Source organism: Mesoplodon mirus (genome assembly GCF_964341445.2).
Source record: "Mesoplodon mirus genome assembly, chromosome: 11".
NCBI classification, from domain to species: Eukaryota; Metazoa; Chordata; class Mammalia; order Artiodactyla; family Ziphiidae; genus Mesoplodon; species Mesoplodon mirus.
In genome coordinates, this window is record NC_138987.1 from 61,076,260 (window position 1) to 61,103,996 (window position 27,737).

Here is a 27,737-nt window from a genome sequence, read left to right on the forward strand (position 1 = left end):
GGGCCTCTCGCTGTTGTGGCCTCTCCCGTTGCGGAGCACAGGCTCCGGACGCGCAGGCTCAGCGGCCATGGCTCACGGGCCCAGCCGCTCCGCGGCATGTGGGATCTTCCCAGACTGGGGCACGAACCTGTGTCCCCTGCATCGGCAGGTGGACTCTCAACCACTGCGCCACCAGGGAAGCCCCAACCAATATCTTTTAAAGAGGGTTTGGAAATTAGTTCTTTGTAGAATTACTAGGTCCAATATGTGGAAATAAATGATGACCAACCAAATGAGAAAAGCAAAAGCTTTTATTCAAGAGCTTGCTATATTTAGAAAGGGAGTCAGCCACCATCACTTGTATTTTGGCAGAGACCCGTAGGCAGGCAGAGGAGTGGGAAAGCTTAATAGTGAAAAAAGGGAAGGTTTCAGGTATGTCCTGATTAAAGCCTGTTTTCATGGGTAAGTTGTAGGTGGGCTAACTCAAGAGAGGGGCATCCTATGTGATTGGTTAGGGGTGCATATGTGGCTTTCTCTGGTTGGTCCTAAGTGTTAATCAAGTCCTGGCTATTTTGAGCGGATTGTTATATGGTTTATTTGGCTTCCTGGACTATCACTAGACACCACAGTCTGACTTCCTACAAGTCTGACTTAAAGCAGTCTGGCTTCCTGGGCTGTTTATTATAGATAAGGGGGTTGGTTTCCTGGGTAGGCTTCGGGAAGGTTGTGGGTCAGAGTTCTGTTTTTAAATATGGTCTGGTCATTGTTTGTTTGTATATTCAGTCTCTCAAATAGAACACCCAGGAATACTAAAATCTGAATCAGAGGAAGCTTGCAGAAGCATGGAGAGCTTTACAAGTATGAAAGGAGCCTGTTTGCTATCGATGTGCAGTTCTGCCAATAAGTCTTACCAGGTAAAGATACATCTCATTTCAAAGGTGGACTGGGGTGGGCAGTCTGATAATCACATCAGTGTTGTGTCACTTGAAAACTATCATTTTCATGAATTTTATTTTTACAATAATAGTAGGAAAGCAATGAGGGAATAGACTCTCTAGTAGGTTATTATTAGCCCAATCTTGAAAGTGATCATGGTCCCTTAGCTTCTGTGGGCAAAGTGGTAAAAAATAGGCTCTGGACAGATCATATTTATTTGAATATTTCTAGAAATGTGACATCCTGCACAAATCTTATTTGATTTTCACAATCTCCGTGCATCCTGTTTTGAGTAGAGTGAATTTTATTGCTGGGAAGGTCTTCACTATAATAACAGTAACAAGAGTGCCAGTAGAGTTCTCTTTTCCAGAACGACATGCCCTGGGCTTTTTAATGGAGGTTTCTCAGTTTCTTTACTGGAGATTCCTTATTGCTCCCTTTAGGAACTGACTTCTTTGAGCTATTTGGGAGTCCCCTATTTAAATTTCAGGACCATTAAGGAGGGCACACTGTAAGGAGCTAAGACATAAGGGGAGAAAGTAAAGGAAGTTTATTTATTGAGTTCCTATTGTATGCTTGATTTATTTAACATAAGTTTTCCTCACCAAGCAAAAGGGCATAATAATAGCTAACGTTTATATAGCATTTGCTATGCTGTCAAGGATGTATGTGATAGGTACTAATATTATCCCTATTTTACAGATGGGGACATATGCTGAGAATTAAAGTAATTTGTCCCAGGTCACGAACCTAGTAAGTAGGAGAGCCAGACATCCTGACTCCAGAGTCTGTGTGATTAACTCCTAATCTACAAGCTATGTGTCTACAAGGGATTGTTGTAAGGGTTAAATGAGATAAAGTAAGAGGTGCCTGGCCCAGCTCATAGCCCAGAACCACTCAAAGTGAGAAAGCTATTATTTTGTGAAAGTGCTCTGGTATAGAGGCTTTTATCCCAAGGGCCACGGGGAGGCAGTATTGCCATTCAGTTGGTTTCCCCTTGTGCTTTCATCCTCATAGGTGCAAAACCCCTTTGTCCTTCAAGCCTTATGCTATCTACCATCCCCTTTACATTTACTATTTATGTCTACTATCAACCTCTTTGGGTAATCTGTCAGCCCTAGGTCTCTCTCTTCAAGTTCTTTGCAGATGTAGAACCTACTTCATGGACTTGCAGTCCAGCTCCTGTTGTTATTCTGGATGTTTTCAGCATGTAAAAGGATAATCTGTTTGGGAAAGATATAGTTCATTCAGTCATTCTTTAACTTATTCATTTATTCCACAAAGAGTTATTGAAAATTTGTGTTGGACATTTAGCTAGGCTCTGTGGAGAAAAAGGGATATGGGTTCTACATCCGAGAAAGTTATAGTCTAGTAGGGGCAATGGACCCAAATCAAGAAGTATAATGACATGTTATAGATGAATTTATAAACCAAGCTGTCTATTGGCATCAGCATTTTTTTAAACATCTTTATTGGAACATAATTACTTTACAATGTTGTGTTAGTTTCTGCTATATAACAAAGTGAATCAGCTATACGTATACATATATCCCCATATCACCTCCCTCTTGAGCCTCCCTCCCACGCTCCCTATCCCACTCCTCTAGGTGGTCACAAAGCACGGAGATGATCTCCCTGTGCTATGCAGCTGCTTCCCACTAGCTATCTATTTTACATTTGGTAGTGTATATATGTCCATGCCACTCTCTCACTTCGTCCCAGCTTACCCTTCCCCCTCCCCGTGTCCTCAAGTCCGTTCTCTACGTCTGCATCTTTATTCCTGTCCTGCCCTTAGGTTCTTCAGAACCATTTTTTTTTAGATTCCATATATATGTGTTAGCATATGGTATTTGTTTTTCTCTTTCTGACTTACTTCACTGTATATGACAGACGCTAGATCCATCCATCTCACTTCAAATAAATCAATTTCATTTCTTTTTATGGCTGAGTAATATTCCATTGTATACATGTGCCACATCTTCTTTATCCATTCATCTGTTGATGGACGTTTAGGTTGGTTCCATGTCCTGGCTCTTGTAAATAGTGCTGCAATGAACATTGTGGTACATCTCTCTCTTTTTTTTTTTTTATTGTTGAATTTTATTTTATTTATTTTTTATATAGTAGGCTCTTATTAGTTATCCATTTTATACATATTAGTGTATACATGTCAATCCCAATCTCCCAATTCATCACACCACCCCCCACCCTTACCACTTTCCCCCTTAGTGTCCATACGTTTGTTCTCTGCATCTGTGTCTCTATTTCTGCCCTGCAAACTGGTTCATCTGTATCATTTTTCTGGGTTCCACATATATGCATTAATATACGATATTTGTTTTTCTCTTTCTGACTTACTTCACTCTGTATGACAGTCTCTAGATCCATCCACGCCTCTACAAATGACCCAATTTTGTTCCCTTTTATGGCTGAGTAATATTCCATTGTATATATGTACCACATCTTCTTTATCCATTCGTCTGTCGATGGACATTTAGGTTGGTTCCATGTCCTGGCTATTGTAAATAATGCTGCAGTGAACATTGTGGTACATGACTCTTTTTGAATTATGGTTTTCCCAGGGTATATGCCCAGTAGTGGGATTGCTGAGTTGTATGGTAATTCTATTTTTAGTTTTTTAAGGAACCTCCATACTGTTCTCCATAGTGGCTGTATCAATTTACATTCCCACCAACAGTGCAAGAGGGTTCCCTTTTCTCCACACCCTCTCCACCATTTATTGTTTGTAGATTTTTTGATGATAGCCGTTCTGACCTGTGTGAGTTGATACCTCATTGTAGTTTTGATTTGCATTTCTCTAATGATTAGTGATGTTGAGCATCTTTTCATGTGTTTGTTGGCAATCTGTATATCTTCTTTGGAGAAATGTCTATTTAGGTCTTCTGCCCATTTTTGGATTGGGTTCTTTGTTTTTTTGATATTGAGCTGCATGAGCTGCTTGTATATTTTGGAGATTAATCCTTTGTCAGTTGCTTTGTTTGCAAATATTTTCTCCCATTCTGAGGGTTGTCTTTTTGTCTTGTTTATGGTTTCCTTTGTTGTGCAAAAGCTTTTAAGTTTCATTAGGTCCCATTTGTTTATTTTTTTATTTTTATTTTTTTTGTGGTACGTGGGCCTCTCACTGTTGTGGCCTCTCCCGTTGCAGAGCACAGGCTCCGGACGCGCAGGTTCAGTGGCCATGGCTCACGGACCCCGCCACTCCGCGGCATGTGGGATCCTCCTGGACCAGGGCACGAACCCGTGTCCCCTGCACTGACAGGCGGACTCTCAACCACTGCGCCACCAGGGAAGCCCCTATTTTTGTTTTTATTTCCATTTCTCTAGGAGGTGGGTTGAAAATGATCTTGTTGTGATTTATGTCATAGGGTGTTCTGCCTATGTTTTCCTCTAAGAGTTTTATAGTGTTTGGCCTTACATTTAGGTCTTTAATCCATCTGGAGTTTATTTTCATGTATGGTGTTAGGGAGTGTTCTAATTTCATTCTTTTACATGTAGCTGTCCAGTTTTCCCAGCACCACTTATTGAAGAGGCTGTCTTTTCTCCATTGTATATTCTTGCCTCCTTTATCAAAGATAAGGTGACCATATGTGCATGGGTTTATCTCTGGGTTTTCTATCCTGTTCCATTGATCTATATTTCTGTTTTTGTGCCAGTACCATACTGTCTTGATTATTGTAGCTTTGTAGTATAGTCTGAAGCCAGGGCACCTGATTCCTCCAGCTCCGTTTTTCTTTCTCAAGATTGTTTTGGCTATTCGGGGTCTTTTGTGTTTCCATACAAATTGTGAAATTTTTTGTTCTAGTTCTGTGAAAAATGCCATTGGTAGTTTGATTAGGGATTGCATTGAATCTGTAGATTGCTTTGGGTAGTATAGTCATTTTCACAATGTTGATTCTTCCAATTCAGGAACATGGTATATCTCTCCATCTGTTTGTATCGTCTTTAATTTCTTTCATCAGTGTCTTATAGTTTTCTGCATACAGGTCTTTTGTCTCCTTAGGTAGGTTTATTCCTAGGTATTTTATTCTTTTTGTTGCAGTGGTAAATGGGAGTGTTTCCTTAATTTCTCTTTCAGATTTTTCATCATTAGTGTATAGGAATGCAGGAGATTTCCATGCATTAATTTTGTATCCTGCTACTTTACCAAATTCATTGATTAGCTCTAGTAGTTTTCTGGTAGCATCTTTAGGATTCTCTATGTATAGTATCATGTCATCTGCAAACAGTGACAGTTTTACTTCTTTCTGATTTGGATTCCTTTTATTTCTTTTTTCTTTTTTTTTTTTTTTATGCGATAGGCGGGCCTCTCACTGTTGTGGCCTCTCCCGTTGTGGAGCACAGGTTCTGGATGTGCAGGCTCAGCGACCATGGCTCACGGGCCCAGCCGCCCCGCAGCATGTGGGATCCTCCCGGTCCGGGGCACGAACCCGTGTCCCCTGTACTGGCAGGCGGACTCTCAACCACTGCGCCACCAGGGAAGCCCCCTTTTATTTCTTCTCTGATTGCTGTGGCTAAAACTTCCAAAACTATGTTGAATAATAATGGTGAGAGTGGGCAACCTTGTCTTGTTCCTGATCTTAGTGGAAATGGTTTCAGTTTTTCACCATGGAGAACGATGTTGGCTGTGAGATTGTCATATATAGCCTTTATTATTTTAAAGTAAGTTCCCTCTATGCCTCCTTTCTGGAGTGTTTTTATCATAAATGGGTGTTGAATTTTGTCAAAAGCTTTTTCTGCATCTATTGAGATTATCATATGGTTTTTATCCTTCAGTTTGTTAATATGGTGTATCACATTGATTGATTTGCGTATATTGAAGAATCCTTGCATTCCTGGGATAAACCCCACTTGATCATGGTGTATGATCCTTTTAATGTGGCATCAGCATTTTTTTAAAGACTTGGACAATATTGGTACAGGCAGCAAAGGCACAGAAGCGGAAATGGCATGGTGCTTTCAGGAACCTGCCAGTAATAGTTCCATATGGTCAGAACTCAGACTTCAAGGGAAGGCATAGTGAGAAATGGGACTAAGAGGCAAGCTATGGCCAGAGCATTGCATGCCAAGCTAAAGAGTGTGGAAATAAAAGTTATTCATCTTCCCCCTGGTCAGGGAAATTCTGCATGCCATGAGGTGTGGCCAAAAAAAAAAAAAAAAGAAAAGAAAAAAGTTATTCGTCTTCCATTTTAATTCAGTTTTGGTTAAAATTATAATAAAATATTGATCATATCTGTATTTGATGAGAAGCCTTGGGAGTGAATAATATTGTTGAAACAAATTGAAAATTTGAAGTACTCCTGTGCTAGTTATTTTCCTCCTCAATAAAATAAAAGAAGATTAATGTTCTGTTGACAGAAGAGCATCATAAACAAAGGGAGACTATCTAGGTGGAGCCAAGGTCATATTTCAGTTTATGATAGGTTTTATCACTTGTTATCATCAACTACTGAAAAGTAATAAAGAGTACCCTCATATTTATTTAAATGACAAAGTTTTAGTTTAATCTCACAGGAATGATTCTTTTAACCACAAAGCAAATGATGACTTCAAAGCTGATAAAACATGTGTTATAGGATATTGCAATTGTTTTTTAATCTATATGATGGATATAATATATGAAATTGAATTTTTCACCTAAGCTATAAATGACCCTAGCAGATTTTTGATAAATAACCTGCCAATATACATATTGTATAGGTATTCTTGTTAATCATAAAGCTATATACTGTTGGGACCTAGCTTCCTCCTTGTAGACTGCTTAAAATAAAGGATGGCAGATTCAGATCAAAACACAGTGTCAAACCTTGTTCCTCCACAGGAATTTGGATTTGTCTGAAGACAGTGGGGAGTCTTGGAAGGCTTTTAAGCAGGGGAGAAACATAATCAGAATTGTGTTTTAGAAATAAACTCTGGAGCCCTATAAAGGGCAAATAGAAGGGGAAAGAGCAAACAGAGGCAGAGCAATCCCAAGAAACTGTTGCTGGAATCCAGGGCACAAGTACTTGTGGCCTGAAGTAAGGCAGTAAAGTAGAGATGGATGTGATTGTGTGGACGTAAGTGACTTAAGAAATATTACTAAGAATTAGTATTGATTGGATGTGGGGGATGAGGAAGTGGTCTAGGATGATTTCCCAGGTTTCAGGATTGGGCAACTGGTTGGAAGGGATTGTTTGGCACCTAGTGGGCAATCATTAAATGTGTTGAGTATTTGTTGAATACATGTAGGGATAGGAAATAATGTGAAAATAAGGAGGAGGATCAGATTGCACTGAATCATCATTATTTCAGTTTTGAAAAGTTGAGTTTGAGTTGCTACTGTGATACTCCCTAAGCTCTCTATGCTTTTCTTTCATAGCCCTCATCACAGTGTGTAATTATATATTTATTTGTGAGAATATTATATTTAATGGCTTTTTCCTACTAAAATAATAAGTTCTAAGATTTCAAATCTCATGTCTATTTTACTCACCTCTTTTATCTCCAGTAACTAGCATTGGACCTAGCACATAGTAGGGACTCTATGTTTATGGAATAAATGGATGAATTCAAGTGGAAGATGCCCAGCAGGTAGTTGGATATGAGGAGCTAGATGTCAGGAGAGGTCTTGACCGAAGGCAGAGATTTGCAAGTCATTAGAACTCGGATCAGGGTTGAAGCTGATGATGACTGAGGTCCCCAAACAAGGAGGGTGTGTACAGTGAGAAGAGAGGAAGGGACAGGATAGAACTCTTAAAGATATTGACTTTAAAAATTGGGTAGAGGAAGAGAAACCAGCAAAGGACAATGAGAACAAATAGGAATAGAAGCAGGAGAGCTAGGAGAGTGTGATTTCATAGGAGCCAAGAGAGGAGAGAGTTGTGAAAGGGTGCCGAAGAATTCTGATACCAGTTCCATTGTGGGGCATGGGTGTGTTTCCCCACACATCCAAACCAACTCTTTGGATTCCAGCCTAGGTGTCCTATAGTTCAACTCAATTCTGACACTATCTATCCAGAGATAGTGTCAGATTCCACAGGTTAAGGGTTCAGTCCCACAAGACTCCCCCGCCCACTTCAGATGCCAGTTGCAAGCCCAGGTTGTTACCTGTGCTTCTGACTGACTGGCTTTAAATCGAAGGTTCCCACAACTCCCTCCTTGGGTTTGATTAATTTGCTAGAGTGGATTAGGACACGAAGCAGCTGCAGCTCTTTTTTTTTTTTTTAACATCTTTATTGGAGTATAATTGCTTTACAATGGTGTGTTAGTTTCTGCTGTACAACAAAGTGAATCAGCTATACATATACATATATCCCCACATCTCCTCCCTCTTGCGTCTCCCTCCCACCCTCCCTATCCCACCCCCCTAGTTGGACACAAAGCACGGAGCTGATCTCCTTGTGCTATGCGGCTGCTTCCCACTAGCTATCTATTTTACATTTGGTAGTGTATATATGTCCATGCCACTCTCTCACTTCGTCCCAGCTTCCCCTTCCCCCTCCCTGTGTCCTCAAGTCCATTCTCTATGTCTGCATCTTTATTCCTGTCCAGCTGCAGCTCTTTTGGAAAGGTGTCTCACAGCATTAAGGCTGAGAGCCCCAGTTTGCAGAAGCTGATCTCAGGTTGGCAATCTAAAAGGGGACTCTGTTTCCCCGCTCCCTGACTCCAGCAGAGGCTCCAACTTACTCAGAGGATGGGGGCTTTCTACTTTTAATTTTGGCTGTAACAGATCTGATTCTCCAGTTGAGCAAGAATGACACTGGTGAGAACTGTGGGCTTGGCACAGAGGAGTGGAGCAGCCTGGACTCTGACCACAAGAGGGCGGTGTTGTGAAGGAGGTGAGGAAGCGGGGGGTGGGCAGCTTGGGGGAAAAGAAAGGAACCCTGCCCAGTGGGGATTCATGAAGTCCTCTGAAGTCTCCAGGACGGGACTCTTCCTGAGCAAATGGTGTGTGTGTGTGTGTGTGTGTGTGTGTGTGTGTGTGTGTGTGTGTGTGTGTGTGTGTGTGTGTGTGTGTGTGTGTGTGTGTTGGGTTGGGGGATAAGATCTGTTTGGAGAAAGGTTTTTTAAATAAATTTATTTATTTATTTATTTTTGGCCGTGTTGGGTCAGGTCTTCGTTGCTGCGTGGACTTTCTCTAGTTGCGGCGAGCGGTGGCTTCTCTTGTTGCAGAGCACGGGCTCTAGGCGTGCGGGCTTCAGTAGTTGCGGCACACGGGCTTAGTTGCTCTGCAGCATGTGGGATCTTCCCGGACCAGGGCTTGAACCCATGTCCCCTGCATTGGCAGGCGGATTCTTAACCACTGCACCACCAGGGAAGTCCTGAGAAAGATGTTTTTAAAAAAATTTTTTTAAGTTAAAAAAAATTTTTTTTGAAGATCTTGATTATGGTTTTTAATTTTCTTAAAAGACCCTTCAACTTTGATTTCTGAAAGAAATTTCATTGCCATTGTGTTCTCTGCTTTTCTGATCTTTATTCTTTTGGAGTTTGAGAAAGTATTGTTTAGAAGTTGAGAGTGATTTTATACTTATAAATAGGACCCCCTGGGTATGCTCTGTAAATTGGAATTCTTGGCAATGTGGAAAACCAGCTCTTTTATTATAATGCTGGGAGCTGTGGGGTAAGTTTGTGAACTGTTGCGTAAGCAAGAGTGGCCTTATATAATTAAGTCCTGGGAACTGTGTTGCTGAAGCTCTGTGGTCTAGTTTGTGTCCTGCCCTAACCCTACCCCCATCTCCTACTGCGAGCAAGCTCTTTGCAGTGGGAGTGGCGAAATTGTTTTTTCTTTCTTTTTTTTACCCACGTGACCAGTAAACAAGGGTTTAATAGTCCCATTATTCCTTCTCACTTGTTACATTTCTAATCCTGTGGAGAACAGAGAAGAAATAAAATTCCAAAGGTAGGTGAAATCTGATGTACATTCCCAAACAAGAATTCCTCAGGTAACATTTTTCCTTTCTCTTTGTGAAATCTCATATACTGATATGAAATGAAGTATGATATATATATGTGTGTATATATACTTTTACTATATTTCATATATATCATATTTCATATATGTGTGTATATATATATAAATATAAATATAAATATATTTATGCCATTACAAGGCGTCAGCTGCTGGAGTATTTGCTAATTTTTTCCCACTTGGCAGAGGGATTGAGTCAGCTTTTGGGATGAGACTGAGGTTGGGAAATCTGTTAAGTTTTATGCTTGGACAATGTAGCATCTTCAAAAAGAGTTTGAGGTAACTTACCGTAAAAGACATATATACAAAAAAGTTATTAAAATGCAAATGGAAACATAAAAAGAAATAGAAAATCAAAGTGATGAAAGAGAGGAGAGAAGAAAAAAATGCTGTCTACAAGGACTAATAGAATTACTATGATTGAACATTAAATTTGGCCTTAAACTTCTAAGGTAATATGCAGAACTATATAATTTAAAAATAATCAATGGTATACTATTTACTTAGAAAAGACAAAATCTTTCCTGGTACTAAATGCATCACAGGATTTATCATGTGGGATCTTGTACAGTGTATAGATGCACAGTGTTCTTGATAAGAATTTTATAACAAACACAGAAGTGATTTTCTTCACACTGTTTCTTTTCTTCTCTTTTTAATAAAAGCAGTATTTTTATTTTTCTAATTTGAGTTGAGAACACACAGGTGGATGGTTCAATGAATTTTCACAAAATTAATACTTCTGTTAACAGCCACAAAGGTCAAGTAATAGAACATTATGAGCACTGTAAACAACCCACTAATACCTTTCTCAATCGTGGACCCCTTCCTCCTCCCCAAAGGTAACCAGTGATCTTTTGTAGCAACCTAGATTAGTTTTGTCTCTTTAAAACTTTGTGTAGATGGAATAATATAGTATGTGTTCTTTTGTATCACAATATTATGTTTATGAGATTCATTCATGTAATTGTGTGTAGCTGTAGTTTGTTTTTGTCACCGTATAGCATTCCATTACATGAACATATCTCAACTTATTTATCCATTCTACTCTTTGTGCATGTTTGGGTTGTTTCCAGCTTTTGGCTATCACAAATATTGCTGCTGCAAACCCTTCTTATGGTGCACATATTTTGTTGTTGTTAAATACCTAAAATGGAATCTATGGGTATAGAGAAGGTGGATCTTTATCTTCAGCAGATAATGACAAACTGTTTTTTTCAAATTGATTGAATAAACTTACTCTTTCAATAGCAGTGCTTGATTGTTCTTGCCAACACTTGACATTGTCAGCCTTTTTCAGTTAAAACATTATGGTTGGTGCATAGTGGCATCTAACTGTGATAAACAATTGTTGGCTTGAGTATGTCAACTGAAAGAAAACCACACAATGTAAGAGCTGTGAGTTGAATTTATTCAAGGTCTTACTGAAGACTATAGCCTGGGAGACAGCCTCTCAGAGAGCTCTGAGGAACTGTTCCAATGGGGTAGGGGGAGAAGCCAGTATATGTATGATTTTGGCTAGGGAATGTGTGCAGTCAAGCATACATCTTGGTAAAAGGTTACTACTAATCATGAGGATCAGATATCTTAGTTAATGATTTTAGTGCTTTTCTCTGTATGAGAAGATGCAAGAATCTGGGTTCATTAAAATTTTCCCCCTGAGATATCTCTATCTAAGGCATCTGTTTTTCCAAAGCATAGAGTGCCTTATCACATTTTTCATCCTGAATTCTTTTCAGGGTATACTGCTGGTCAGTGACTGCAGAGGCTAATGACTTGATCCTTGTAGAACTGGATGGTGGGCAACATTCTTTGTTTTAAAGTAACACCTAGTCTGTATGCCCAATGTGAGAACAAAGAATGTCACGATGGATCTATCGGTCCATGAATCCATGTGCTCTTTATAGACTCACTCTTAGGATCAGTGACTAGACTGTTTGGAGCTTATAGACAAGCCCAGGTCTGAAGATTTAAAAGAAGGGAATAAAAGCTATTCTTTACTTTGCCATGTGCTATAGTGTGGAGAGAGAAGTCCTCTGCTTGAGACTGAAGAAAGTCAGGGTGAACCAGTATGGCCCAATGTCGTGATAAAAAGCAGATAGAAATGACTAAGGATGTTGCTATACCTGGAGTTGCACATATTGTGAAAAAGTGGGGCTTCCCTGGTGGCGCAGTGGTTGAGAGTCCGCCTGCCGATGCAGGGGACACGGGTTCGTGCCCCGGTCTGGGAAGATCCCACATGCCACGGAGCGGCTGGGCCCGTGAGCCATGGCCGCTGAGCCTGTGCGTCCGGAGCCTGTGCTCCACAACGGGAGAGGCCACAACAGTGAGAGGCCCACATACAGCCAAAAAAAAAAAAAAAGAAAAAATGGAAGTGGTAGGGCTCAGGGAGAAAGGCCCAGAATGGCAATAATAAAACAACAACCACCAAAATAATACTAATAATATCTAAAAATTACATAGTGCTTTACATGCATTAACTCATTTAACTCTCCCAACAAATCACTGAAGGGTTCTTTTCCCATTTTGAAGATGAGCACACAGGTAGAGAGGTTAATTCACTTGCCCAAGGCCACACAACAAGTAAATGGTAAAGCCTGATTTGAACCCAAGTAATCTGGCTTCAGAATCCATGCTCATATTTCTATGTTATCCACAAAGTCAGGGTTGGGGGTAGGGGAACTCATGCAGAGAGATTCTTGGAAAGGAATAAAAGGAAAAGTAAGCAGGGAATTAGCCAAGTAGTCTCATTGGTATCATAACAGACTCCAGAAAAAGTGTTCTGAGAAATGGAATATGTTCTGCAATGTTGCTGAAGAGGAAAATCATGGAAGCCTGAAACACCTCCAGGTTTGGATATGAGAGTCTTCAGCACACCCCAAGCACAATGACTAGGTGGGGAAGCCCAGTTTAGCAGAGAGCCTAAAGCACTGAGGATTGCCAATCTCCCTAGGACCTTCCCTTGGTTTTCCCTTTCATTTTCACACCTGTGTCAGGTCTTTTTGGTTGCTCTACTGAGAGACAGATGACATAGTATCATGGCTAGTTTCTGTTGGGTTTCCAGGTTGTAGAGAAACCAATTAGGGGCAGTAGTCAATATTAACATTTCTAATATCTGTACCAATGGCTCGTGACCCTATGTTCACTCCAGATTCCAAGACAACCAGAGAGGTCAATTCATGGGGCCCCAAACCTTCCTCCCTGGGGCCCTGTCACTGACCAAGACCTGGGCTGGTGAGGATGGGATCTGGAGACTGATGATGGGGAGGGAGGAACAAAGAAGGGACACCCTGGTGGGTGCTTAGGAAGAGATTAAGCCATCTCTGCTTCCTCCTGGAGCCCCTGGACACTTCCTACTTCTCCACACCTTTTTTTTTTTTTTTTTTTTTTTTTATGGTACGCGGGCCTCCCACTGTTGTGGCCCCTCCCGTTGCGGAGCACAGGCTTCGGACGCACAGGCTCAGCGGCCATGGCTCACGGGCCCAGCTGCTCCGCGGCATGTGGGATCCTCCCAGACCGGGGCACGAACCCGTATCTCCTGCATCGGCAGGCGGACTCTCAACCACTGCACCACCAGGGAAGCCCCTCCACACCTTTTTATACCTTTCTTTCCTCTTCCCCTAGACTCTACTTTTTCTCCCATACTTACATTGCCCCATCCACAAAAATAAATACCCTTCCCTTGGAGAAGAGCTCACTCTGCTAAGTGGGGAGAGCAGAAAGGGAATCTCAGGCTGGGGGATGGCCAGATGACCTCTATAGTTCATTGTAGATAGTCTCAGCCCTGGTCCGGAAAGATCCCACATGCCACAGAGTAACTAAGCCCGTGTGCCACAACTACTGAGCCTGTGCTCTAGAGCCCGTGAGCCACAACTACTGAAGCCCGCGCTCCTAGAGCCTGTGCTCCACAACAAGAGAAGCCACTGTAATGAGAAGCCCTCGCACCACAATGAAGAGTAGCCCCCACTCACTGCAACTTGAGAAAGCCCACGTGCAGCAATGAAGATCCAACACAGCCATAAATAAATAAATAAATAAATAAAATTAAAAGAAAAAAACCAAAAAAATAATATGAATTGTTCTGATTTATGGATATGGGATATCTTTCCATTTGTTTGTGTCTTCTACAGTTTCTTTAGTCAAGTCTTGTAGTTTTCATTGTATAGTTCTTTCACCTCCTTGGTTAAATTATTCCTAAGTATTTTATTGTTTTTGATACTATGGTAAATAGAATTTTTCTTTTTCTTTTTCAGATAGTTCATTGTTAGTGTATAGAAATGCAACTGATTTTTTCTGTGTTCCTTTTTTTTAATCCTGAAACTTCACTGAATTTTTTCATTAGTTCTAACAGATTTTTGTGGAGTGTTTAGCATTTTCTATATACAAGACTATATTATCTGCAAATGGAGAGAATTTTACTTCTTCCTTTCTGATTTGGATGCCTTTTATTCTTTCTCATTCCTGATTGCTCTAGCTAGGGCTTCTAGTACTACATTGAATAGGAGTGGTGAGAGTGGGCACCTTGTCTTGTTCCTGATTTTAGAGGAAAAAGCCTTCAGTCTTTAACCATTGAGTATGATGTTAGCTGTGGGCTTGTCATATATGGCCTTTATTATGTTGAAGCATGTTCCTTCTATACCCAATTTGTTGAGAGTTTTCATCCTGCAAGGATGTTGAATTTTGTCAAATGCTTTTCTCCATCTATTGAGATGATCATATGATTTTAATCTTTCATTCTGTTAATGTGCTATATCACATTTATTGATACATTCTTGTGTATATTCAACCATCCTTGCATCTCAGGGATTTTAAACTGGGAATTTTCCTAGGACTATCCCATCTAATTACTAGATCCTAGGACATCTGCCTCTTGCATATTTCAAATACCTGTTTCATGTTCAACTCTTCTGCCTCCTGTCTGTCTTTGCTCAGATGTTGCTTTCTCAGTGAGGCCTACTCTGATCACCATATTTAATGCTGCAAACTGCCCCCCTTCAGCCCTCTTGATCCCCCTTACTCTGCTGTTTTTCTTTTTTTTTTGGTTGTGAGGTGTGGCATGTGGGATCTTAGTTCCCCGACCTGGGATCGAACCCATGCCCCCTGAAGTGGAAGCGTGGAGTCTTAACCACTGGACCGCCAGGGAAGTCCCTGCTTTTTTTCTTTTTTCCAAAGTGCATACCCTCTTATAACATATTTATTATGTCTATTTTATTTATTTAAAAACTTTATTGAGGTATAATTCACACATACAATTCACCCATTTACAGTATACAATTCATTAGCTCTTTGTATATTCACAGAATTGTGTGACCATCACTACAATCAATTTTAGAACATTTTCATTACTCCCAAAAGAATTCCCTTACACTTTAGCAGTCACCCTCCCTATTTTCCCCCAACTCCCCCAATCCAGTCCTAGGCAACCACTCACCTACTTTTTGTTTCTATAGGTTTGCCTATGCTGGAAATTTCATATAAATTGAATCATACAATATGTGATCTTTTTCAACTAAGCATAATGTTTTCAAGATTCCAGTGCAGCTATACCATTTTACGTTGCCATCAGCAGTATGTGAGTGGTCAGCACTTAACAGTGCCTGGCACGTAGTGGGTGCTCAAAAAATGTTAATTGAATGCATAAATGATAAAATTCAGGACACAATCTACATTCTTTTTTATTTTTTATTTTTGGCTGCGTTGGGTCTTCGTTGCTGCACGCAGGCTTTCTCTAGTTGCAGAGAGCAGGGGCTACTCTTCCTTACAATGCATGGGCTTCTCATTGCGGTGGCTTCTCTTGTTGCGGAGCACGGGCTCTAGGCACGTGAGCTTCACTAGTTGCAGCACATGGGCTCAGTAGTTGTGGCTCGTGGGCTCTAGAGCGCAGACTCAGTACTTGTGGCACACGGGCTTAGTTGCTCCATGGCATGTGGGATCTTCCCGGACCAGGGATCGAACCCGTGTTCCCTGCATTGGCACGCGGACTCTCAACCACTGTGCCACCAGGGAAGTCCTACATTCTTTAGTATGCCAACCAAGGGCTTTCATGATCAGGCCCCTACCTGTCTTTCCAGCAGCATCACCTTTTGCTACTCCATGGCATATAGCCTTATAAACCTCTGTGCCGTCTCCCATCCTGTTCCTGCTGCCTGAGGTATGCTTCTCTTCATTCTGCTTAGTGCACTGAGCTTCTGTTCACCTCTAACGCTACCTCTTCCGTGACACCTTAGGCAAAAATAAGCACTTTCTCTTGTTGTCCTTTCCACATTTTCTTAATAATTTATTTCTGTTTTTATATCCCCCAGCAGTTCTGTGAGCTCCTTAAGGGTAGGCACTAGGTTACGCTCATCTCTGTATTCTCAGCACTTACCCAGAACTTGGTGCAGATTTGATATTTCATAACTGCTTGTTTCAGTGAACGAGCAGAGGAAATAGCAAGAGCAAAGCTCTAGAGGCCAAAATACACTGGCAGGTTTGAGAAACAGTGAGTTTTCTAACTAGACTGCAAGCTGACATTTGTGAGATGGACTATAGTGGAGGGCCTAGAATCATCTGGTGAGGAGTTTATCCTGTATTTGGTGGACCACTGGGGACTGCTGAAAGGGAATGGCATGACAGGGCTTGAGAAAAATTCATCCAGCAGTGGTGTGTAGAATGAACTGGAAATGGGGAGATAATTTAGGAGGCTTTAGGCCAGGTAAGAAGAGTGAAGGTAAAAACCAAGGTAGAATGTAAGGAAGGGCAGAGATGTAAGAGATAATATTAAAGAATCTCTAGGGTTTGGAACGTGACTGAATATGAAGAGTGAGGAAGATGGAGGAGCCAAAGAGTAGTCAAAGGCTTTGTACCAGGTGCCAGGCAGAATGGTCAGGGTGAGGAAGCACAGTCTTGGCTTACACTTGCTTCTCTGTGTCTTCGTGACGTTAGACACTTTCTAAATATCTATAGAGAAGGAAAAAATTTGTAGAAACACTTACTATGTATTATATTATAGTTGCTACTTTCAAGAAAAAGAAAAATAATGCAGCAAATAAAATGGTGATGCACAACCATAGTTGATCAATTGGGTACAGTGGCACTGTTTTCTGAATATATATTAAAAACAAACAGGCTCTTCCAGAAGTGGTAACTGTTTATTTAGTTCACCTATATACTGGACCAAAGCCCTGAAGTAGGTGCTGTGTATAAAGATGAATCGATCACAGAACAACCCCAGGAGTACCAGTCCAGTTGGAGAGATGAGCTACACAGGAGAGGTATGAATAGATTGTTATGGGAGAGCAGACCTGCTGTTGATAATTCAGAGATGGCTTTATGTGGAGGAAGTGTGATTTGCTGAGTCTTGCAGGACAGGTAGTATACTGACATGCATAGATGAGCAAGAAGGGCATTTCAGGCAAAGGGAATGGTGAGACCACAGATCTGAAGCATGGAAAGAGCAGAGCATGAATAAATGGAGAGCAGCAGGCTGTTTGGTTTGGATGGAACACAGGCCATGTGAGTGGGAGGAGCGGGAGATAAGGTTGAGGCCCAATCATGGATTAAGATGATTTACATTTTATTTAGTAGGTTGGATGCTTTTCAGGTAGTGACATCACCAAAGCTGTGCTTTAGGCAAATTAACCAGACAGCACCATGTGGAGGAGAGGGGAAGGGACTGACACTGTGGGGATGATGGTGAGAAGGCTTCTATGATAGGCCAAGCAAGAGGTACTGAATGTTGAAGCCTTGAACAATGGATGTGGCCATAGGAATGAAGGGGAGGGGACAGGTGCCCCAGATACTAGAGAGCTAGACTCTACAGCCTCGTCTCCTGAGGGAATGCATGGGGCAAGGAAGAGGAAGTGTCAGATCCTTAAGACTAAAAAGTAATGCAAATAGAAATTGGGAATACTGGAGGAGACACAGTTTTAGGAGAAAATATGATGTGTTCTATCTCGGATATATTGAGTTTCTGGCTACACAGGTGTCTGGAGAGTACTTAAGGAAATTAGAAATACAGGACAGAACCTCAGAAAATGGTCAGGTCAAGGGATATAGATATTTGAAATAGTCAAGGCATCTGCAGGTATTTGATTAATGTTCATTTTTGGCTCACATTTTGGGATTCTGCCTGGCCTGGCATATTTCTTCTGCAGGTTTAGTCTTCTTGCTCTGTGATGGTTGAATAGTAATACCTAGAGAGGCTGTGGGTTCCAAGCTTCTTCCTAATGGGGGAAATGGATTTTCATCTTTGACTGGCATCAGGAAATTACCCTTTTAGTCAGTAAACAAGCAGGATGAAGCTCTGTTACTACAGTGCACCAGAGAATGACAGTTGGGCAGAACAGAGGCAGCTGGCTAGAGAACACAGAGCTCTCAGATTGGAGAGAGCAGAAAGCTTGGGGGAGGGGAGAGAATAGGGAGGTGGGGGGAGGGGGAAAAGGAGAGAAAGAGAAGAGGAGGGAGGGAGTATTAAATGTCTCTATCCACTGTTTTCTCCCCTTCACTGCCTCCTCTGATTTTATTCCCCTATACCCTTAACAGTTCTGGACCCAATTACAACAAGCAATTCTCTGCAACACCAGCTAGGTGTCCCACAATTCAACTCAGTTCTGACACTAACTACCAGGAGACAACATCAGATTCCACAGGTCAAGTGTTCAGTCCTACAAACTACCCTCTTCACCCCTCACTTCAGACACGAGTTGCAAGCCCAGATTATCATCTGTGCTTCTGACGGACTGGCTATAGATTGGAGGATCCAACAACCCCATCCTTGGTTTTGATTAATTTGCTAGAGTGACTAACAGAACTCACAGAAACATTTTACTTATCTGATTCCTAGTTTATTAAAAAAGCATACAACTCAGGAGCAGCCAGATGGAAGAGATGCTTAGGGCAAGTTACTGGGAAAGGGCGCAGAGCTTCCATGCCCTCTCCAAGTACACCACTTTCCCTGAATCTCCATATGTTCACCTGGAAGCTCTCTGGACCCTGTTCTTTTAGGTTTTGATGAGGCTTCATTACTTAGGCATAATCAATTTAAATCATTAGCCATTAGTGATTAAACTCAATCTCCAGCCCCTCTCCTCTCCCTGGAGGTGGGACTGAAAGTTCTAACCAGTTCGGCCCAATGTGGGACTCTACTGGCAGTCTTTGCTCAAGGACCCTCATCAGCCTAGCTGAGACTTTCTCAGGGCTGAACTGTAGTTAAAGTTTCTTCCTTTTAATTCCTTCTTTCTTCTCTCTCTTCTTTCAGAGGTGTCAGACATGTATTGGCACCTATTCCTGCACTTTCCCCGTTTATTCTCTATAAGTTGTTTCCCTCAGTGAGTCCCTTGCATGTCTAGTTCTGTCTTGGCATCTGAACCGACACGCAGGGATATTGACAGGACCTGCCTTATGGGGCTGTTGTGAGAATTCAATAAGTTAATATATGTGAAATGCTTAGAACAGGGCCTGATACACAGCAAGTGCTATGCAAGCATTAGCTGCTTTTGTTTTTATTTTATTATGCTTTAGATCTCAAGTTATATTTTACTCTCACTAGGAGACTTCTCAGATCTCCCTGGACTGGCTTGGAAGCCTCTCCTGAGTGCTCCAACAGCATCCTGCCCTTACTTCTGTTGTGGTTGGCCCTCCATATCTACAAGTTTTGCACCTGCAGATTCAACTATCCACAGATCAAAAATATTAGAAAAAAAAATTTCCATAAAGTTCCAAAAGGCAAAACTTGAATTTGCTGCATGCCAGCAACTATTTACATAGCATTTACATTGTTTTTATAACTAATTATCATTACATAGCATTTACATTGTGTTTACAACTATTCCATAGCACTTAGATTGAATTAAGTATTATAAGTAATCTAGAGATGATTTAAAGTGTACGGGAGGATGTTCATAGGTTATACGCAAATACTATGCCATTTTACATAAGGGATGTAAACATCTTCAGATTTTGGTATCTGTGAAGGGTCCTGTAACCAGTCCTCTGTGGATACCAAGGGACGACTGTATATTGCATTGTTTTCTTGTCAGTCTTTACACTTAGAGTGTGAATTCAATGAATAATGGAACCTTGTTTTGTTCACTTATGTGTATCAGTGCCTAACATCATGTCTGACTCATAGTAGATGTTGAATTGATGTTTGTTGAATGAAAATGATGGTTCAGTGGAGGCTTAACAGATGAGTATTATTTGTCAAGTGGATGAGAGCTGGGAAAGAAGGAATTGTAGAGAGAGTTGTATACTGAGGCATGAAAAGCCTGTACTGTGTGGAGTACTGCAAGGGGCTTGTTATGACTATAAGAGTAGGGTGCAAAAGAGGTGTGGTAAAAGAGAAAGCTAAGAAGGAAATCAAGGGCCAGAGCACTGGGAAGACCTTAAAGCCAAGCTAAGGTAGGCATTGTGTAGGCCTTATGATGTCCTAGTGGGCCCACACCCATCTTTGACCTCTACCTATGACTTTATGAGTCATATGTTAGTTCAGCCAACAACTATAGATTGCCCCAAATGGTGGATGTTTCTCTAGAACTACATATAGAAAGGTAGGCATCTCTGAACACTCATTTCAATAATGCATCTGATTGGTCTATATTTACAAACTGCTTTGGCTGCAATGTCTCACCCAAACTGCTGGGTCTCTTAACTAATCTCTTTGCCTTCATCACACCCCTCCCTGTTTAATCCATCTTCCTCTCCCACTGTGAGACAGATCTTTCTAAAGCTAAATCTGGACATCTTAGTCTTCAGTTTAATACCTTCTAATGGCACACCCTTGTTGCCTATAAGATAACCTCCAGATTCCTTAGTGTGACCCACAGGACCCTTCCTAGCCTGGCCCTTCACTACCTCATCTTCCATTTCTTCCTCCGTGTGCTCTCTGCATCACCTGAACTTCTCATAGGTATCAGGAAGTTTTATGCTGCTCACCACTCCATTCATGTACACACTATTGCTGCCTGGAATGTCCTTTTATCCTTGTCCACTTTTTTTTTTTTTTAGAATTTTATTAATTTTTTTATACAGCAGGTTCTTATTAGTTATCCATTTTATACATATTAGTGTATATATGTCAATGCCAATCCCTCAATTCATCACACCACCACCACCCCGCCACCCACCTTGTCCACTTTTTGAACTAACTATTTTGTTGGAAGTAGCTCCAAAATCACTGCCTCTGTGAATCTGTTTCTAACTTTGCAGTCAGTGGGTCACCCTCCTTTATAGTCTCATATGTATTAGTTAATACAGAGTCCCAGTGCTTAGTGTAATGCCTGGCACATAGTCAATACTCAGTAAATACTAGTTAAAGAAAAAAGGAAGGAATAAAATGAAAGCTCTTCTTTTTCTTTTCTTTTTTAAAAAAATTATTTATTTTTGGCTGCGTTGGGTCTTCATTTCTGCGCGTGGGCTTTCTCTAGTTGTGGCAAGAGAGGGCTACTCTTGATTGCAGTGCGCAGGCTTCTCATTGCAGCGGCTTCTCTTGTTGCGGAGCATGGGCTCTAGGCGTGCGGGCTTCAGTAGTTGTGGCACGCAGGCTCAGTAGTTGTGGTGCACAGGCTTAGTTGCTCCGCAGCATGTGGGATCTTCCTGGACCAGGGCTTGAACCCGTGTCCCTGCATTGGCAGGCGGATTCTTAGCCACTGCGCCACCAGGGAAGTCCCTCTTCTTTTTCTTTCGAAGGAGGTCCCCTCACCATGTGGCTGTACCTGGCGGTCCTTGTGGGCCTGTACTACCTCCTGCGCTGGTACCGGGAGAGGCAGGTGGTGAGCCACCTCCAGGACAAGTTCATCTTCATCACGGGCTGTGACTCGGGCTTTGGGAACCTGCTGGCCAGGCAGCTGGACCTGCGAGGCTTGAGGGTTCTGGCTGCGTGTTTGACGGAGCAGGGGGCCGAGCAGCTGAGGAACCAGACATCAGACAGGTTGGAGACGGTGATCCTGGACGTCACCAAGACTGAGAGCATCGCTGCGGCCACTGAGTGGGTGAAGGAGCGTGTTGGGGACAGAGGTATGGAGAAGTATTTTCTTCTTTCATTTACTTAGGAATGAAGATGTTAACGTTTTATGTGTATATATATTATACATATATATAATCTCAAAAGCAGGGCTTGAAAAGCTGGCTTTGTCATTTGAAGGACAGTTGTGATCTTCTGCAGTGTTTCATTTCCTTAACAATGTTACATTGAAAAATGAACCCAGTAGATTTGAGGCTGTTATCTCACCTTGCAAGTGGAGTATTATAACCGCAATTCTTTATGTCTGAAGAATTTTCAAGGTGTTCTTAAGAATCTGATTCTTCTTCCCTTGGCTACTATCTAAAATATAGACATCCCTGGAAGTCAGCCTTTGGTCTTCTTCTTTTTTTTTTTTTTTTTTTTTTTTTTTTTTGCGGTACGCGGGCCTCTCACTCTTGTGGCCTCTCCCGTTGTGGAGCACAGGCTCTGGACACGCAGGCTCAGCGGCCATGGCTCACAGGCCCAGCCGCTCCGCGGCATGTGGGATCTTCCCGGACCGGGGCACGAACCCGTGTCCCCTGCATCGGCAGGCAGACTCTCAACCACTGCGCCACCAGGGAAGCCCTATTTTACTTTTTGTAATTAATAGACTGTATTTCTTAGAGCAGTTATAGGTTTATAGAAAAGTTGAAAAGTACAGAGTTCCCATATACAACCCCCCTCTTACAGTTTCTCCTGTTATTAATATCTTGCGTTGGTGTAGTGCATTTATTACATTGATACATTATCATTAACTAAAGTCCTTAGTTTACATTAGGATCCACTTTGTGTTGTACGGTTCTATGGGTTTTGCCAAGTGTAAAATATCCTGTGTCTACCGTTATAGTACAATATAATGTAGAATAATTTCAGTGCCCTAAAAATCCTCTGTGTTCCACCTATTCATCTCCTCTGCTCTCCCCACCTCCCCCCAAACCCTGCAACTACACAGCTTTTTACTGTTTCCATAGTTTTGCCTTTTTCCAAATGTCATGTAGTTGGAATCATATTGTATGAAGTCTTTTAAACTGGCTTCTTTCATTTAACAATATGCATTTAATGTCCCTCCATGTTTTTCTGTGGCTTGATAGCTCATTTCATTTTATCACTGAATAATATTCCATTGTATGTACCACAGTTTATCCATTCACTTACTGAAGGACATCATTGTTGGTTTTAATTTTTGGCAATTATGGATAAATCCTCTTTTCTAAGTTTCATTTTCTCTGGATATTATACAAATCCTCTTTGATCCCTTTCTTTTTCCTCCACTTGTTTTATGATTCAATAGATCCTGATAATTGGACCTCTTAAATATATATTCATCCTAGGAGTTGCAAACTAGTAATAAAATTGTTTTGTTTGGATTGAAGAATGTTTATTTTTTTTAAATTTACTTTAAATTAGAAAATTGACTTTAAAATATTATTCCTACCTGAGGATGTTCTTGACTCTAGAGTCAGGAGTTATAGGTAGTTATAGCCTCTGTGCTGTGCACAGTGGTTTATTTCTACTGTATTGTTACTATTATTTTTATTGTTTTCCCATCTGTTAGAGAGTGTGCTCCTTGAGGACATGGACCTCTCTTACCCATTATTGTATTTCCAGTTTCTGACATATTGTCTGGTACATGTTAAGGGCTCAACAAATGTTGAATGGACCCTAGTTACCCATAGTTTAACCTATTACCTTTTTGTCCTTGATTTCTAAATTATTTCTTCCCTGAATTCCCCACTACTTGCTGGCTTTCTCATCTGGAAATTCTGCTGGAACCTCAAACTCACCAAATCTAAAGGAGGAAGGACTCTTATTATCTCATCTCCACCAAATCTTCTTTTCTTTTTGGTCCTTGGGGCCGATTCTTCCCTCCTCCCCCCAGCACCAGAGCTCAAGATAGGCAGTTTTACTTTCAGTCCTTTGGAAGTCCTTTCTATCTCTATCCCTAAAGTGATAGTGTAGCCATTTAGGATTCCAGTTTAATGCAGAAAGTGTCTTTTATTAGACTCCCTACCTTAGGTGGGCTCTGGACTTCATGTCTTCTTATTGTATATGTTTTTTATTTTATTATTATTTTTTTTATTTTTAAAAATTTTTTTGTCGTACGCGGGCCTCTCACTGTTGGGTCCTCTCCCGTTGTGGAGCACAGGCTCCGGACACGCAGGCTCAGCGGCCATGGCTCGTGGGCCCAGCCGCTCCACGGCATGTGGGATCCTCGCGGACCGGGGAACGAACCCGTGTCCCCTGCATCGGCAGGCAGACTCTCAACCACTGCACCACCAGGGAAGCCCTGTATATGTTTTTTGATGCTATAAATACTAAAGTTCAAATTCACACTGGTTGGCAAATTCCCTCGAATCAAAAGCTAGCATCAGGGTTCTGTTTATCCTCTGGATTTGTGCCTTCTCTTAGTTTTTGGCCTGAATTTCCTTTACCTTCTTAGTGATAGATGTGTTTAAGAAGATTGAAAAAATATGTTTTGTCTAGCATTTTTTTTTTTTTTTTGTGGGTATGCGGGCCCCTCACTGTTGTGGCCTCTCCCGTTGTGGAGCACAGGCTCCAGACGTGCAGGCCCAGCGGCCATGGCTCACGGGCCCAGCCGCTCCGCGGCATGTGGGATCCTCCCGGACCGGGGCACGAACCCATGTCCCCTGCATCGGCAGGCGGACTCTCAACCACTGCGCCACCAGGGATGCCCTGTCTAGCATTTTTAGTTGTCTTCAGCAGGAAGATTGATCAAGGTAGAAGTCTGTCGTTTTTGTGTGAAACTGAACTCCTGCTTTGATTTTTATTGTTTCAGGGCTCTGGGGTCTGGTCAACAACGCAGGCACTTTTCACCCACATGGCTACACTGAGTGGCTGAAGATTGAGGCCTGTATGAATACCCTCAAAGTGAACCTCATTGGTTTGATAGAGGTGACCTTGAGCATGCTTCCCTTGGTAAGGAGAGCACAGGGAAGGATTGTCAATGTCTCCAGCATTCTGGGAAGAATTGCTTTCTTTGGAGGAGTCTACAGTTCCACCAAGTACGGAGTGGAAGCCTTTTCAGATATTCTGAGGTAACTCTCAAGTTAAAACAAAAGCAACTACTGAGCACTTAAATATGTCTTAGACACCATGCTAGTCAATTTCACCTACATTATCTTTTTTTTTTAATTTTTAAAATTAAAAAAAATTTCTGGGCTTCCCAGGTGGCGCAGTGGTTGAGAGTCTGCCTGCCGATGCAGGGGACACGGGTTCGTGCCCCGGTCCGGGAAGATCCCACATGCCGCGGAGCAGCTGGGCCCGTGAGCCATGGCCGCTGAGCCTGCGCGTCTGAAGCCTGTGCTCCGCAACGGGAGAGGCCACAACAGTGAGAGGCCCACGTACTGCACAAAAAAAAAACAAAAAAAATTTTTATTTTTGGCCGCGTTGGGTCTTCGTTGCTGCGCACAGGCTTTCTCTAGTTGCGGCGAGTGGGAGCTACTCTTCATTGCGGCGCGCGGGCTTCTCATTACTAGGGCTTCTCTTGCTGCGGAGCACAGGCTCTAGGCACACAGGCTTCAGTAGTTGTGGCACGTGGGCTCAGTAGTTGTGGCACATGGGCTCAGTAGTTGTGGCTTGCGGGCTCTAGAGCGCAGGCTCAATAGTTGTGGCGCACGGGCTTAGTTGCTCTGTGGCATGTGGTATTTTCCCGGACCAGGGCTCGAACCCGTGTCCCCTGCATTGGCAGGCGGATTCTTAACCACTGCGCCACCAGGGAAGCCCTCATCTGCATTATCTTATTTCATCACTTCCAAAATCTGATGTGTAGGTATTATTACTAGTCTGTTTCATACAGGAAACTGAGGCTCAGATTTTGGTATCTTTCTCAAAGCTCAGCTGCAACGACCATGATTTGGCAGACCTGTGTTTTGACCCTAAGTCTCTGTCTACTGTCACCACATCACATTTTAACTCTCAAGACTTATCCTTAAGAAAATTTCATTTCTGGAGAGAGGATGACTGTCTTCTTTCCTCCTTAAAGTAAACCTGTCCTCGTTTCTTCACAGTGACTCTTTCTGGTGCTCATCTGCTTCTAACTAACTTTTTCCATCCCTTTACTCTGTATATCTTTTCTTTATCTAATAGCTTCTTTTCTTTCTTATAGCTTCAGTTTGCCACAATCCCTAATCGCCCTGCCTCTACCTCCTGGTTTTTTAAAATACATCATTTCAGCTTCATGCCCCTCTATCAGTTGCTCCTTCTTTTTATAGTCCCCCTTATATTTTAATTTCTGAGACAGAGATTCCTACTGGCTGAGTTCATTTTTTGTGTGCCGGGTGACACCGCATCATGTGATATTTTTTGCACTTATTATGTGTCAGGCACTGTTGTGAGTACTTTCCATCTAATAAATCATTTAATTTTCATGGCAACCCAATGAGGAAGGAATTATTTTTATTTATTTATTTATTTATTTATTTTGCGGTATGCGGGCCTCTCACTGTTGTGGCCTCTCCCGTTGCGGAGCACAGGCTCCAGACGCACAGGCCCAGTGGCCATGGCTCACGGGCCCAGCCGCTCCGTGGCATGTGGGATCTTCCCGGACCGGGGCACCAACCCGCGTCCCCTGCATCGGCAAGTGGACTCTCAACCACTGCGCCACCAGCTAAGCCCAGGAAGGAATTATTTTATCTTTATTGTATTGACTATATCTATGGAAACTGAGGCACAGAAGTTCAGTAGTTTGCCAAGGCCATATAGGTAATAACAGGCAGAGTCACTGTCTAGTCCTGAGAGGGGCTCCCCTCCCATCAAGTACCATTCCTGATCCAGTCAGCTATAGACATGAGGGTGCAGTCACATGGTACAAAATAGTGCTGCACAGACTCTCCTTTAGCAGGGGCTGACTCTAGGGCAGTTTCACTTGGAAATGAGCTATAAATATTATAGGCACCATGTATTAGCTTCCTATGGCTGCTGTAATAAATTACCACAAGTAATTTATGGTGTGTGGTGTCCTACAACAACACATATTTATTCCCTCACAGTTCTGGAGTCTAGACGTCTGAAATCAGTATCACTGGGCTAAAATCAGTTGTTGACAGGGCCATGTTCCTTCCGGAGGCTCTAGGAGCGAACTCATTATTTGCCTCTTCCAGCTTCTGGTGGCCGCCAGCATTCCTTGGCTTGTGGCCACATCACTCCAATCTCTGCTTTCATGATCACGCTGCCTTCCCTTCCTCTGTTGGTCTTCAAATCTACCTCTGCCTCTCTTATAAGGATAGTTGTGATTGCATTTAGGATGCACCCAGATAATCTGGCACAGTTTTCCTATCTCAAGATCCTTAACTCAATCAAACTTGCAAAATCTTTGCCACATAAGGTAACATTTACAGGTTCCGGGGATTAGGACCTGATATCTTTGGGGGCCATTATTTAGCCTACCACATGCCATGACTGGTATATATCTAATACATTGTGCATATATTATCTGCTTAGGAAGGGAATAGGGAAATAACAGTGGACACTACATGAATTGTTACTATGTGGCAGGCACCTTGCCTGGCTTTCTGCCTACCCAACATCCTGTCTATTTCCACAGGGCTGCTGCCTGCTGATTTACTACCACTCATGACTCTTGGACTCCTTGACTCATTCCCAGACCAAGAACAAAGATATGCCCTTCCAACCTTTAAATCACTAATTCCTTTAGAAAATTCCAGTTTGCCTTAATTGTGCTAAGGATTAAACAGGAAAAGGAAGTTTTGTCCCACACTTGAACTGGAGTTTTAGAGGGGCTCGAGATATTGTGGTGTGTTGGGAATCTGTGAGAAAGCTTCAAAGGGAAGTGCAATGTAGAGGACTGAAGCACCCCTGGCTTGCGTAGCGCCTCCTTCTTCCCCAGCACACACAGGC

At 42.1% G+C, this 27,737-nt stretch overlaps 1 protein-coding gene across 2 annotated transcripts in view; it reads left to right on the forward strand.

The window, feature by feature from the left end:
- The first annotated feature begins 671 nt into the window (after window positions 1-671).
- Window positions 672-27,737, forward strand: part of LOC309812434 (17-beta-hydroxysteroid dehydrogenase type 6) — a 32,639-nt gene continuing 5,573 nt past the window's right edge. Inside the window, exons 1-3 of one of the 2 annotated variants that reach the window (XM_082636216.1) lie at window positions 672-893; window positions 21,548-21,874; window positions 24,658-24,916. In XM_082636216.1, coding sequence (XP_082492342.1) covers window positions 21,562-21,874; window positions 24,658-24,916 — 572 coding nt within the window. In that variant the 5' untranslated portion in view covers window positions 672-893; window positions 21,548-21,561. Of the gene's footprint in view, window positions 894-9,725; window positions 9,812-21,547; window positions 21,875-24,657; window positions 24,917-27,737 lie in introns of those variants that run through there. The other variant, XM_082636215.1, reaches the window with a different exon arrangement.